Genomic DNA, 15,433 nt, shown 5'->3' on the forward strand with positions numbered 1-15,433 from the left:
GCCAATGCTATAGTCATTGAGACTCCAATAATCTCGAGAATTCCATGCTTTGACTACCAACAGGGAAAGGGACGGTAACACATCTTGATTATCTAGCTCGCGTAGGCATTAGTACCAGGGAAGCTGAAGAGCGAAACTAGGATTTTTAAGCGTAAGGGTTACAAAAGAAATAGCAAGCATTCAGGAAGTTCATTCCAAAATAAATACAGGGAAATCCATCATCAAAGTTTATTGAAAATAAATGGTTTGCATATATTTTGCTCAAAAATAGACGATAAACTTCGATTTTTTTTTTAAGAAAAAAAAAAAACTTCATGCTGCATATACTTTATTATTAAATAAGAAATTTAAACCAATGCAACATATATTACAAAAAATTTTGCCTTGACTTTGAAAATTTCCACCATTACCATCTACATATCTACATAAAGACCTAAAATCGTTGAAATCCACAATTAGCATATTCATCTGAAGTAATGTCTCCAGTAAGTAGATTTCAGGATGAGGTGTTATGGTTATCGCTGATAAAAGTTGTTGGGAGTGGTGGTGGAGGCAGAGAGAACATCAAATGTAGCGTATCAAAAGGCTAGCGTATTTGCGCCGGACGACTTCCAACATTATTTTTCTCGTGAAAATGATGAAAGATCCTGTTCCGTCCTTCTCGCAATTTTTGATGCAGGAAGCTACAGGTTGTAACGATGCAGTGTTCATCATATTTATAAGAGTGGAGACATTTCCTTCTATGATATTCCACTAGTATTCTAAATTAGCAAATTTTTTGCTTAGTATTCTCTGCTAGTAGTATAAAATTCATTTATCAAAACCGACTTTATGATGGTTTATGCTTACCTATGTTAAATGCAATTTTAATAGCGTGAAAATTATCGATCCAGTCTCTTCATAATAATAATATATAATAAAATAGATTGTTTTTCAAATATTGGGTATAGTAAAAATAGCCGAAGGTTATTTTTTGATTTCATTTTAAAATAATAATTAAAAATGTCAAATAGGGTTTTAATATATTAAAGATATTTATAATTCCGCCAATAATAATTTTACGAGACCATTATGCATCGACTAAATTTGGCACTGCCGATAAGTTTAGACAACCTAAAAATTTTGCGGTTTTATCATTATAAGACGTATGTAATGTATGTAATAATAATGTTTTATGGTTGTATATAGCTCCACCAACTGCTCAGTACTTTTTTTCTTTTGCAACATACCTAAAATATCAAAAGTGTGGTTGAGATGAGTACCAATCAAAAAAAATCGAACGTTCCTCGTTGTCTCGTTATCAATTACTTAGAAATTTTAGAATTTAAACTTGTTATGTTAGATTGGCTATTTATTTTAGTTGTTTCTCTTGCACGAATTTTATAATTCATGATATTTATTTAGACTATTCTACCAATCAAATAATTTTCTTAATAGTTATATTTCGGTAATTTCTTACTACAGTCAAAAAAAAGAACAAGTTGTCGTAACTTACTAATTATTTAATTCATTTACTTTTGAAATTTACTAATTTTGGTGGATGATAAATGAACCTGATAAAATATGGATTAATTGAACTTTTAATTCGTCCATAAATGCATGCACACATGAAACAAGTCGGTCATGTTATCATCAATAATTTGATTGTGAAATTTTATTATTATTGTTAATCAGATAATCAGAAGCTTTATAAGGAAATTTAATAAACATTCAATTTTCCAAAAAGTTATTTAAATAATCATTTGTATTGTCATCAATCAATTTTATTGATAGGGCTGAATTCCTTTCAAATTAAACAAATACTGACAAGCCTATCAAGACGCTACTAAAAGTTATTTTCGTACAAATTTGGATATTGATTAAATTGATCAGATGACCCATTTAAAATATACAATAACAAGTAAAATAGGAAAAATACAAAGCAATAAATTAATAGATAATTATTACGGGGCCTTTTTTTTTTAAGTGTATTCTAATCATGTCGCAAAAAATAAGAGACGTTAAAAAAATTCATATTCTTATATCGAATAGTATTTTCTTTGATTTATTCTGGGAAAACAAACTAAATTTAAATCAATAATCAATAATCAAATAAGCATGCACATACATTTTTTTTATTGCATCCTTTAATAATTTACGGAAAAAAAAATGATAAAGTTTATTTTATTGATAATGGGATTGGTACGTTTCACGTACGAATTTTTTAACCGTTTTTAGTTAATGTACATCCCATTTGTAAACTTTTGATTGTAATGGCATAATCTTTATGTGTAGCCGTAGTCGGAAAATTTTGAAAGAAGAGTCAGGTAAGTAAATGTTGACGAATGATATCTATGTAAAGCCATATTATAGAACGGTCAATAGGCTGATCTATCTAGTGAAACATTATTTGTCGCACTAATAAATTAACAAATTTGGTCGGAGTTTGAACTCCGATGATTTTTATATAAATTTAGATAGGATACGGAATTTTCGTTCCTTTATAATTTTTCTCTGATATTAAATATTTCAATACCGTGAAATTATCGCTTCTAAAAAATATTTTAGCCATAACAAATTATTGAACTTTTTTTTTATTTATTGATTAGAAGGATGCCTAGATTCAACAAAGATATACTTTTTTTGGTTATTGAAGAATTACAAAGAGATATAAAATCTCTCTTTTCGTGTTTATTAGTTAGTAGAAATTGGTGTGAGACGGCAATGCCAATTTTATGGAAAGATCCTTGGTGCTATGATATTAATTATTCCAAAAAGAATTCTTTGTTTATAATTATTGCTATCTATTTATCTGATAACGTTAAAGAATTTAAAGATTTCTTAACAAGACAAGGGCTTTCAAGTTCACCTAAATCACTTTTGTTTGACTATTTATCTTTCTGCAGAAGTTTTAATGTACCCGTTTTGAATACTTTAGTTTCTATTTGTCCTTCAGAATTACATAATCAATTTCTTTTGCAAGAAATTTACGGTTTTATGATTAAGAAATGTCCTGGTTTTAAATGTACGAGCATTGAATTGTTCAAACACCAACCATTTTATTTTCTAGAAAATAAGGCTCGTCTTGGATCATTGTGTGAATTAAAGTGTGATACTTCTGTTGATTCTTTGCACTTTAATGAATTAGCAAATGTTTGTAATTTTATACAGAGACTCATTATTATTAACAAATGTTTGAAAGTTAATGATGGAATAGTTAATTTAATTGAAGTACAAAAGAATTTAAAATATTTTGAGTGGAAGGATGATTTTAATGATTTTGAAGATAATTTTGAAAATGATCCTTATGAAAAAATTTTTCTTGCATTAGCAAAAAATGCAGATACACTTAATTTTCTGATTCTATCCTTACATTATATTGAATCCCAAAATCTTGAACAAATAGTTCTGCAAGATTTACTCACAAAACTTTATAAATTAAAAACTTTAATAATTACTGGCGATGTTTTTATGCAATTTTCTGAAGAACAAATAAGAATGTTGGTCTATCAAGAACTAGAGATCTTTAATATGGATTTAATTTCATTACCTGAAGTTTCTTGTATAATTGAAAACAGCGGAGGACATCTCAAGGAAATTCCATTAAATTATGATTATTATGAGAGCAATTATGATAATATTGAGGAAGAAGAATCTCTCATTTTTATTCGCCAAATCTATGAAAAATGTATTTTGATTGAAAATTTATCATTAATAATTTTATCATCAGAGCAATATTTCACTGAATTTGAAAGGTTATTAATAAGTTGTAAGAATCTGAAATCATTAACATTAAGAATGGTAAATAATGATGATGAAGAAGCTGGAGAAGATTTGTTAAACACATTAATTAGATCAGCACCAACTAATCTAAATGAAATTAGATTTTTAAATAATTTTAAATTCTCTTTGGAAAGTTTGGAGAATTTCTTAGAAGGATGGAAAGGTCGACATGTAATTTCCATTTATACATCTAATCCTGTTCATAAAGAAAATAGTTATATGAACCTGGTCAATAGATATAAAAATATCGGAGTAATTAAAAATTTTATATGCGATTTATAACGGCTTCAATTTTATAATTTTTTTGGGTTAATATTATGAGAAATATTATTCTCTTGAGTTGATATTGAATTCTAACGTTCACTTAATGACATCAAGGCTATAGGTTTATTACGAGATTTTTTATTATTTTTATAAGTATTTCAGTTGATAGGTTCAATAGTATTTTAGTATTTTTTTAAACGATGATGCGGGTGAGGTATCTCGTAAGTCATGTGATATTTCATATTAATATATATATTATTTTTTTTTTCACAAATTGTAAATTTTGAGTAAACCAAATACGATTATCGTTGTTTAATAAATAAAATTCATGTTTAATAAAATTTCAATCTATTAAAAAATTTAAAATGAACATATTGGAAATGAAGTTCATTATAAGTTTGGGGCGAGAATATATCGCGAACATGATGATAATAATAAATCTTACTCTCAAAGAAGTTGATTAATTTTTAATCATTTTATTTTTTTTTAGGAATTGAGTGAATGAAAGTTAATATAGAGATTTCATGAGATATGATGCTTTATATCTAACATGTCGCAATTGTCGTAATGTCGCGCGGTTAACCGGAATTTATATCGTGATCTTAATTGTCACTGACCTTTGTAAACATTACACATAGTCAATGAATATAGTGAATTCGATCGAGCCAAACATGCTTGATCATTATTCGGGTTCAATTAATCGACCAAAATTCACAATTCGGACCAAAATTAGTATTGAAAAATCTGAAATTATCCAGTCCTAGGGATTGGAATCGATCTGAATTAATCGAAAATCGATTCTGAATCGATTAATCGAAAATCGCATGAAAAAATCGAATCTGACGCCTAAGCAATTTTTTCATTCTTATGACCATTTATGGTCCTAGTCAATTGTTTCCATTGATGTTTGGCCTAAAATAATATTAAAAAATTTGTGTTTACCGATTAAATAAAATTTTAATTCCGGCCGGCATTAAAGCTCGGCCGGAATTAACTTCGTGTAACCTAGAAAAGTTTTTTGGTTACAATGTGGTACAAAACTTATACCAATCAATAGGGAATACACGCATTTATAAGTAAATACTATTAGCTATGTAGTCAAATTTTGTGTAACATTTACTGCATAAAAGTCTTTGCTTAAGCGAAACTATTTCTAATGGTTAAAGTGGTCATTTGACTTAGAAGTGGTCGATTTGGGCTATTGAATGAAAATTCATAATTATTAGCTACTTCAAGGCCAAATTGACCATTTTCAAGGTCAAATTTACTAGCCAGAATTAAACCAGTGACAATGATGTAAATATTAAAAGAATAAAAAAAATTCGATTTTCCGTAAAAACCATGATCGTCCAAATTGTGTCATGATTTTTATGGTACATATTACATAATATCGATTAGAATCGATTAATCGAAAGTTCGAAACCGAAAATCGAATTTTTAAATCGAATCTTGAGATTCGATTAATCGCGATTAGTCAAAATTAGAATCCCTATCCAGTCCAACGATAAATGATCCTCTATCACGTGATATTCATCCAACCAAATAAATCACATGATTGATTAAATACGAACAAGCTAATTTTTTTTTTCGATCAATGCATTCGCTAAAGAAAATTAATATTTGTGTCACCATTAATGACCCTTATTGTTGTGAAACATTATTTGATCAGCGTAATAGTCGTACGGAATAATCCAATTTGGCCGGAGTTTGTGGAGGTTGACTCCGACTTCTTATTATATAAATTTAGATTTCATTCATTAAATTTTTGAAATTTTTCTCTTATATTTTTATTTGTAATTAATATTTAAATACCGTAAAATTTATCACTTTTAAAAAATATTTTTATTGTAATCGCAGATTATTATTGAATAGAAAAATGCCTAAACTAAACAAAGATATCCTTTTTTTGATTTTTGAAGAATTTCAAAAAGATTCAAAATCTCTTTTTTCATGTTTAATGGTTAATACACTTTGGTGTGAAACTGTTATTCCAATTCTATGGAAAGATCCTTGGCGTTATAATATTATTTATTTTAATAAATATTATTTGTTTACAACTATTACCTTCTATCTATCTGATGGTATTAAAGAATTCTTAATAAATCAAGGGATTGAATTACCTTCAATTTCACACAAATCACTTTTGTTTGATTATTTATCTTTTTGCAGGAGTATTAATATAGATATTTTGAATGATATAATTTCCATGGGTTCTTCAGATTCATATAATCAATTTCTTTTGCAACAAGAAATTTACAGTCTCATGATTAAAAAATGTCCTGAATTGAAATATTTGAATATTGAATCAATTAAACATCAAATATTTTATTTTCCTGAAGCTAAGGCTTGTCTTGAATCACTTTGCGAATTAAAATGTGATACTTCTATTGATTCTATACACTTTTATGGATTAGCGCGTATTTGTAAATCTATACAAAGGCTCATCATTATAAACAAATGCTTGGAAGTTAATTTTGGAATAGTTAAATTAATCAAAATTCAAGAGAATTTAAAATATTTTGAATGGAGGGATGATTTTGAAACTGAAGAATTTTTAGGAGATCCTTATGAAGAAATTTTACTTGCATTAGAAAAAAAAGCAGATGTTCTTAATCATTTAATAATGTCATTTAATTTTATTGAAGTTTATGAACACACAACCCTACAAGATGTACTTACAAAACTTCATAAATTAAAAACATTAATAATTACTGGTAATTTTCATATTATTTCTTCTAGAAATCAATTAAATAAGATGGTCTATCGTGAACTAGAGATCTTTAATATAGATTTTATTTCATTAGGTAAGGCTTCTAATATAATTGAAAATAGCGGAGGACATATTAAGGAAATTCCATTAAGTTATGAATATTATGAATATGGTTGTGATGATATTGAAGAAGAATCTCTCATTTTTATTCGCAAAATTTATGAAAATTGTCCTTTGATTGAAAATTTGTCACTATTATGTTTATCATCAGATGAACATTTAACTGAACTTGAAAAGTTATTAAAAGATTGTAAATATTTGAAGTCATTATCATTAATTATAATAGATCTTGATAGACTTACTACAGACGAAGAAATTGGGAAAGAATTGTTAAAAATATTAATTAGATCAACGCCAAATAATCTAAGAAAAATCAAATTTTATGGAAATTCTCAATTCCCTTTGAAAAGTTTGGAAGAATTCTTAGAAAAATGGAGAGGTCTAAATGCACTTTCTTTATATACAACTGGTGATATTTATAAAAGTAATGATTATATGAAACTAATAAAAAAGTATAAAAATAAAGGAGTAATTAAAGATTTTATATCTTAGTCACATTTTCTTCATTTTAGTTAATTTTATCACCTGTATTTAAATTGATACCTGATTCAAATCTCTAATTTTTTATTCTATAAATAAATTTGTATATCACAATAAGTTATACATATTACGATTATATGAAATCATACATTGTAAAATTTACTTTGAAAAAGCTCGAAATCTCTATTTAATAATAAAAAATTTTTTAAGACTAGGAAACAGGAACTGTTGGAGCGTTATAATCACATAATCATCAATTACATATTACAAAAAATTACATTGCTAAAGTTAAAAAAAAAATGTACAGTTAAAAAATGTATCATCGCTAAAGTTAAAAATGTATAATAGTTCAAGCTACGATTTAGGGGATCACATTTTATTTTATCTAATTTTTGGAAGCAACGATTAATTTACACTTTAGAAAGCGAATGATATTTATTATTTAAAAATTTTATTATAATTTATAAAAAAATAATTAACATGAATTTTTAATAATTTAGTTTTTTTGTTATTTTGTTTCTACACTTGATCCTAAAATTTCATTGGGCATACACGCGGCGTGACGGACAGACATTGCATGCTTTTGAGTACGAAAGTCCTTTGTTAACGTTTCGGACAATAAGAAAATTTAATGTTTAATTATACAAATTATACATTAACGTTACGACGTTACGTGGGTTACGTGCCAAGTGGCGCACGTCAGTTATCACCTGACGTAAATCAATGCCCTATTCTCGAGGAAAAATTAAATGCTACTATGCTTGAGATTTAAATGCAAAGATTCCAAACAAGAAGAATATATATAGTAAAGTATTTAATCCAAGAAAAACTTTCCTCATTCGGCTTTAATAGTTATTCTTCAGAATTATTTGCTTCGTCGTCAGGATACTTAAAAACCTAATTTGATTTAAAAATATAAATTTCCAATATTTTACTGATATGCCATTTATATTTATTTGGAAAAAAATTTATTTGCGAATCAAGAGTCAATAATTTGATCACATGTTTGGATTGCTTACTTGAATGATCTGATCAAAATGTTCTGATTAACAGATATTTCAGATTATACAGTAAGTAGTATAAAAATGAGGTTTTATCCCAGGAGGTCGTCCTGAGTATTGCAAAAATTACACATAGCGAAATCATAATGAAATATTACTTGTAAGCCTAAGAAATCCAATTTACCTTCCTGCTTTTCATTCTCTTTGAAATCGTTTGTTTCCTAGAAGTAAAAAAAATTTTTCTACTTTGGCACATTCCTATTCGAAACCCATTTGAGTTACCTTCCAATAGCATTCTCAACTTTAAGCAAAGTGGTATAAAGAAACAAGGCACACTGGGGTGGATCCAATTGGTATACCACTTGATTACTACTAAAACTAGAACAAGCCATTGCAGAGGTACTAAGCAAAGATAATTAGTATTTTATTCATATCATGTAAAGCGAACTATTCGCAATTTTTTATGTATTATTGTCCGCTTCCGGCGACGTTTTTATTTCATAATATATACAATAAAAATATTACAAATCATTTCTCTGGCTATTCAAGAAAGCGTTCTGAATTAATTTCACTCTGTTAATACATTCCTAGAATTGATTCACTTCTAAATAATGGGTTAGATCATTAAAAAATCAAACGTTCCCTACGAGCCATTGCTAAAGTTATTCAATACTAATACCAATTCAATTTTTCAAGTCCGGAGTGATGATCACTTGATCCGTTGATCGGGAGAATTTATTCACTGCATTCGTGTTACAAAATAATGGATCACACGGCAGGTCTGTGAAACGATCATATTCTCACATATACCCTACCTCAGTATTAATGTTTTTTTTTATCATTTTGTCCTTTACGTACGCTATTTTACACCAATAATATTTCGCAAAAAATACTATAAAAGTCGCTGTCTATCACTTTACTCTGCCTCGTCAAAGGAAATACGAACGCGAACGCTTTTCTTGTCGATATTGATAGGGGCCAGCTTGTTAGCCACCTCAAGAAAGTAATTAAGGCGAAAAAACGTAACTTTTCATGGTGTAAAGGCTGAAGAACTCAAGCTATGGAAAGTAGAAATTCCTGGCGATCATGTCGATCCCACAAGCAATCTCTCACTTCAGGACAACGATGAGCTGTTAGCAATAAAAAAGAGTTCGAAATACTTTCCTGACTCGCCGGTCGAGGAGCATATTCATGTCTTAGTCGAACCGCCCGTGTCAACCGCTACTTCGAGCCATGAACAGGAATTACTTGAGCAAGTCGCCTCGTTGCAAGCATTACTCAACAAGTCCACACATGGTATGTATTAAATAATGGGAAAGGTCGAGAGGTTTATACTTTTTTTCTAACCGTCTTCACATTACAGACGTCGACGTCGTCGTTCACCCGAAACGAAAGCAAAATAAGTGGACTACAAATATCGAACATGCGACTCTCGAAGGCCTCAAAGATTATATACGTAAGATGTATCAACCACCCGCACTTGAAAGTGATGGGCGGATCTCAACTTCATGAATGATGGAGAAAATATTCGCCTCGGAACGATCAAGATCTCCGTGAAATCCTCCGCATATTTGTGTCAAATAAAAATCTCAAGTTTACTGTATTTATCGAGACGCTATCAAAACCTTTCTCAGATTGGTCGTTCCCAAAAGTGTGCGCTTTATAGTATTAGCAATGACCCAAATTCAGACATAGACATGTTCCCTCCTTTTTCATGTGGTTCTGCGGACCCAAATAATGATAAGTCCAAGGCTGTGATTGAGCTCGTAATGGCAGAAATAAAACTTCGTCAAGATGTTACTCCTCTCAACAAGGCGAATGAGGTAACGAAAACTATTTATTCTTACAGCTATCTGGCTTCCGGTCTCGTTTTACAAAGATAATTTTCAAGCTCATACCGGAAAAACTTATAGAGGGTCGAAATGGGCAAGGAAACCTTGATTATGCGATAGAGTGTCATTCAACCGGCAGGATCCTTGGTATAATCGAAGTTAAGAAGTTAAGAAGGAAGATTTTATGAAGGGATTTACTCAGGCATCTGTGCAGATGGAGTCAAACTTTGTCACGTAAACGTAAAGCCGAAGACATCGATAATGGGTGGGACGTAGATAGGGTGTTTAGAATTGTTACCGATGCTTCCGAATGGAATGTTCGCTAGATAATGAGGGAAAGCCTTCGTTTAAGCTATCGGAACTGGTGACTGTCCTGTATAAAGATGAGAATTTGCAAGCTAAAGTGGAAAAGGTCATCGGGCATATTGTATGGTTACTGGAAGAGGCACAGAAGCCGATGGAAGCTTCTCAAAGTGGAGTAAAAAGGGTAAAGTCATTAAGCAACATCGCAGGAAAGTCGAATTAGAATTTAGCCTTCAAAGTCATAGGAAGCTTCCAGTGCATATCACTGGTCATTGGTTTTTTTGAAGGAATATACAATATAATTGTACTATTTTAAGATTTCACTCTAGTAATAATTAAAATAAACAAATCTTAGTTTCGATTTCGGAGTTGAGGTGTTGGACAGATAGGGCTTAGGATAGAAATGTAGAAACGGGCAAAGTCCCGAGCCTTGTATGTGTTTTTCCGCATGTATTAATAAAAAATTTTTCTTGGACAAAAATCGTTAACATTGATCACGATCAGTCGGTATAACCTAATTATTTGTTACTTTCGGTAACGTGTCGTGTCTTATATTATATACAGTATACTAACGAACTTTTGAATAATTCCCGTCATGTATAAAAAACATTCTCAAAGAATGTCATCCAAGCTTGATTTATTAAAAACAAGAAAAAGTTAGGCTTCGGTTATGAAAGCCGCTGAAAATGCCAAGCTTAAATCCGAGAAAGCTGAGTTTATAAATTCTTGAGGCCCATATAGCAAAATTAAAGCATCTTAGTTTGAAACAGCCAGACCGCCTTGAGAGTATTGAGGCTATAATTATTGATATCAAGGCTCAGAATGCAAAAATAAATAAATTATAGAAGAATATGAAAAGGCATTGGAATCTAAGAAAAATCGCAAATTACAGACTAGATGCATCCAGATAGCTAAGGAAATTCTTCATGAGGAGCCGATATTGAGTATCGCCCTCCTTTCTTGAATGGATTAGAGCTTGATGCTTTCTTCCAAAAACATCGAATTGCATTGGAGGTGTAAGGGGTTCAGCATCGGTTTCATAGCACCAGCTGGTATAAAAGACTCGAGGACATCGCTAATCGTGATAAGCAAAAAAGATGCATTTGTCTAGATAATGGAATCTGTTATTTCAGAAAGGATACGAAAAAATTAAGAAATTTGTTGATCAAACATCCAAAAGTTTCGATCTCTTATAATCAATAATCTTATATTGTTTTCATCACCACAACAACGTGACTTATCACATGTCTACCATATCTTGCGCGTCATATATAAATGATTATTCTCCTTACATCTCATTCTTATCAAAAAAAAAAAATGAATATCATTTATATTTGCTGTTTCCTCCTTTCACTTCCTTTTATCAATTTTTCATCCTTTCTGTGGCTTCTGATCATTTTTATATTAGTTATTTTTCATTTACTTATACAACTTCTCAGGTATTATTAGATAAATAAAGCCAAAGCATATTATTATACCATCTGATATACCAACTTTTTATTCACAGCTTCTTTTGTAGTACCTCAGCCTCAAACAATACTTCTGAAGACACTCCCTTGAACAATATTTTGAAAGACGTAATACCCGAAATTCCTTCTTGTTTTGAAGGTTTAGAAGAACAGTGGGCAGATCTCAATAAAAACGGAAGAGGTTTGTTGTTTATTATTTTTGAATATAACTAGTTATTGTATTAAAGGTTACTATATTACATAATAGATTTTCGAAAAGAAATCTGGTTCAAGACACATATTAATCAAGCAAAAAGTAAGTATTTAATTTATTATTGTTTTACTACGATAATACTTTTTAACAATTTATTTTTTTGCAGAGGAAAATATCACTCCTTTAGAACATCTTGCTGACTTTTTAAGAAGAGCATACCAAAAAAAAGAGGAAGATTTACAGGAAGAGGATCTATCCGGAGAGGACAACGAAGATTCTAACTACCAAGAGTTCGAATTATGTCTCACCGATCGGACGAGGACCCCGTCGACAAATAAATTTAAGCAGAAGAGCTCTTTCTAGAGTGAATAATCTGAGCAAATGTAGAAAGGCACTTTGTATGCATTGATTGATATTTTTTGTGCAACAGCAACTCATTTAGCTTCACGTATGTTGCCCCAAGTTCAAGGTCAGATCAGATCAGATCTAAAGTCATTTATCTAAATGTGAATCAGACACATTATGTAGATGTTAGAATTACATTTAGACGTGGAATCCAAATTAAAGATGTATTTAGTGGATAATTAATTGCTATTCAAAGATTAAATAAATAAAATTCATGCATTGATTTTTTCTATAAAAAATATCTTATTACAATGAAAAATTCAAGATAGCACATGGAAAAAGTCCCATAATTGTATTTATGCTTTATCTGTATTAATAAATCAAGTCTTACATTTGTCACGTAACATTGAATAATTCCCATCTTGTACAAAGTATTGCATCCAAGCTTGGATTGTTGAGACCGCGCATTACTGAGCTGAGGTATTACAATTATATTCTGGAAAATCAAGTCTGGATACCTGGAAGCATCTCTTGAAGTTCCCAGGTAAAGGTATAGGCGCAGTTTGCAATGAAGGGTGTTATTGCCCAGAAGGGTGTATAGTTCACTGGAATTCACCTAATCGAGTTTCCTGTAATTGAATGTGGTAAATTAACTTCCTCTGTATATGGCGCTTGCAGATAAGTATCGTTTTAGAGAATCAAAAGCTTGCAAAAATTCAGACCCTCACGCAGTACCAAAGGTATGGTATGCTATTGGGAGCGTGCCTTGTTTCTTATACCACTTTGCTTATATTTGAGCATGCTATTGGAAGGCAACTTGCATCCAGAATTTGAATTAAATCATCTTTATTGCTGTGAAACATTATTTGATCAACGTTATAGTTGCACAGACTAATCTAGTTGGGCGCTCCTGATTTATTATATAAATTAGTCTTCATTCATAATTTATGCCCTTTTAAATTCTTTTTCTGTAACCTGTAAAAACTGTCACTTCTAAATATTTCATTTTACAATTTTTTGTTTTATTTGTTGGATAAAAGAATGCCTGAACTTAACAAAGATATTCTTTTTTTAATTTTTGAAGAATTGCATGAAGATTCAAAATCTCTCTTTTCGTGCCTAACGGTTAATAGACTTTGGTGTGAAAATGTAATTCCAATTCTATGGAGGAACCCTTGGAACTACATTATTAATTATGATGATAAAATTTCTTTATATTATATTGTTATGTTCTATTTACCTAACGATATTAAAGAATTGTTAGCAAGACAACCTCCAGAATCAATTTCATTTGATTATCTATCTTTTTGTAAAAGTATTGATGTAGATATTTTGAATATTATAATTTCTAGAGGATCTTCAAGCTCATATAATCAATTTATTTTACAAAGAGAAATTTACGGTCTCATAATTAGAAAATGTCCTGAATTAAAATATTTGAATATTAGATCAATTGAACATCAAGTATTTTATTTTCCAGAAGCTAAGTCTCGTCTTGAATCACTCTGTGAATTGAAATGTGACACATCTATTGATTCTTCATACTTTTATGGATTAGCTAGTATCTGTCAAAATATACATAGAATTATTATTACTAATGAAGGAGTATCAGTTAATCATGGAATTGTTAAATTAATAGAAGTTCAAAAAAATTTAAAATATTTTGAATGGGAAGATAATTTTGGATATGAAGAATATATTGGGGATCCATATGATGAAATTTTTCTTGCATTAACAAAAAATGCAAGTTCCCTTAATCATTTAATACTGCTCTTTCAATTTATTGAAGGTTGTGAATACCAATTTCTTCAAGAGACACTTCCAAAACTTTATAAATTAAAAACATTAATAATTACTAATGTTTTTATTTTTATTAATGAATACAAATTAATTTATCATGAACTTGAGGTCTTTAATGTAGATTATATTTCATTAAGTGCAGCTTCTAGTATAATTGAAAATAGTAGAGGAAATCTTAGGGAAATTTCATTAAGATATTATAATAATTACGATTATGAAGTTAATTTTAATGAAGATTCTCTCGTTTATATTCGTAAAATTTATGAAAATTGTCCTTTAATAGAATATTTATCACTTACGTTTTCATCAGAAAATTTTATTGAATTTGATAAATTATTAAAAGCTTGCCAAAATCTAAAATCATTATTATTATTATTTATACATAATTCTGATAGAGAAGAAACTGGAAATGAATTACTAAAAATATTAATTAGGTCGGCACCAACTAGTCTAAGAGAAATTAGATTTTTCAATGATTTTCAATTTTCTTTGAAAAACTTGGAGGAATTCTTTGAAAAGTGGAAAGGCCGGCCCGCACTTTCCATACAAACAGCGTATTTAAGAGATGATTATATGGAGTTGATCGACAAATATAAAAGCATTGGAGTAGTTGAAGATTTTAAATGCGTTCCTATGCTAGATATATATTTTTAAATATAGGGTCACAGATAACGTTATAGAACTTTTTTTTTTCTTTATAGCATGAAATTAAAAAGAATTGATGAAATTTTTAGAATTTAAAGCCAAAAATAATATCTAATATAACAAAGTTGTAGATTTATTACAGAATTGTAAAAAAAAAAATGATTAGATTTTTTTCTATTGTATTTAAGTATTTTTCTCATGATTACTAATTGGTCGCCAGTGATTTTTATCTTTTCGTTATTTTATTGTCCGGAGCGAAGCGTAGGTATGGTCATGGACAATTTGTGATATCCCTGTAATTCTGTAATTTCCACCCCCCCTGCTCTCCTTTTTAGGTTATGCAATATAACACTAATATAACAATGTACCTGATCGATTTTTTTGTAGCATATTGATCACGTACCTTTATTTTTACTAAGATTACGTGACAATTCATATGAATTTCGGCCGTCTACTGTATAATGTACAGTATATACGATTACTAAATGCCTGCTTCTCATAAAAATGTA

General features: G+C 29.6%; 5 protein-coding genes across 5 annotated transcripts; all 5 read left to right on the forward strand.

Moving 5' to 3' along the window:
• Positions 1-2,703: 2,703 nt before the first annotated feature.
• OCT59_010123 (uncharacterized protein) lies at positions 2,704-4,044 on the forward strand (the record flags this gene model as incomplete). The annotated part of the gene is made up of 1 exon (XM_066132825.1): positions 2,704-4,044. One exon carries the CDS (start codon positions 2,704-2,706, stop codon positions 4,042-4,044), a length of 1,341 nt encoding a protein of 446 aa, XP_066000433.1.
• A 1,858-nt stretch (positions 4,045-5,902) lies between these two features.
• Positions 5,903-7,348, forward strand: OCT59_010124 (uncharacterized protein; the record flags this gene model as incomplete). Its single annotated transcript, XM_066132826.1, has 1 exon — positions 5,903-7,348. One exon carries the CDS (start codon positions 5,903-5,905, stop codon positions 7,346-7,348), a length of 1,446 nt encoding a protein of 481 aa, XP_066000434.1.
• A 1,920-nt stretch (positions 7,349-9,268) lies between these two features.
• Positions 9,269-10,948, forward strand: OCT59_010125 (uncharacterized protein). The gene is made up of 2 exons (XM_066132827.1): positions 9,269-9,633; positions 9,701-10,948. The coding sequence occupies exon 2, from the start codon at positions 9,846-9,848 to the stop codon at positions 10,218-10,220; it is 375 nt and encodes a 124-aa protein (XP_066000435.1). The 5' UTR covers positions 9,269-9,633; positions 9,701-9,845; the 3' UTR covers positions 10,221-10,948.
• An 841-nt stretch (positions 10,949-11,789) lies between these two features.
• OCT59_010126 (uncharacterized protein) lies at positions 11,790-12,772 on the forward strand (the record flags this gene model as incomplete). Its single annotated transcript, XM_025314759.2, has 4 exons — positions 11,790-11,911; positions 11,980-12,122; positions 12,189-12,236; positions 12,301-12,772. The coding sequence occupies 4 exons, from the start codon at positions 11,790-11,792 to the stop codon at positions 12,495-12,497; spliced, it is 510 nt and encodes a 169-aa protein (XP_025184449.1). The 3' UTR covers positions 12,498-12,772.
• A 748-nt stretch (positions 12,773-13,520) lies between these two features.
• OCT59_010127 (uncharacterized protein) lies at positions 13,521-14,933 on the forward strand (the record flags this gene model as incomplete). The annotated part of the gene is made up of 1 exon (XM_066132828.1): positions 13,521-14,933. One exon carries the CDS (start codon positions 13,521-13,523, stop codon positions 14,931-14,933), a length of 1,413 nt encoding a protein of 470 aa, XP_066000436.1.
• Positions 14,934-15,433: the final 500 nt, after the last annotated feature.

The sequence above is a fragment of the Rhizophagus irregularis genome, chromosome 18 (genome assembly GCF_026210795.1).
Source record: "Rhizophagus irregularis chromosome 18, complete sequence".
NCBI classification, from domain to species: Eukaryota; Fungi; Glomeromycota; class Glomeromycetes; order Glomerales; family Glomeraceae; genus Rhizophagus; species Rhizophagus irregularis.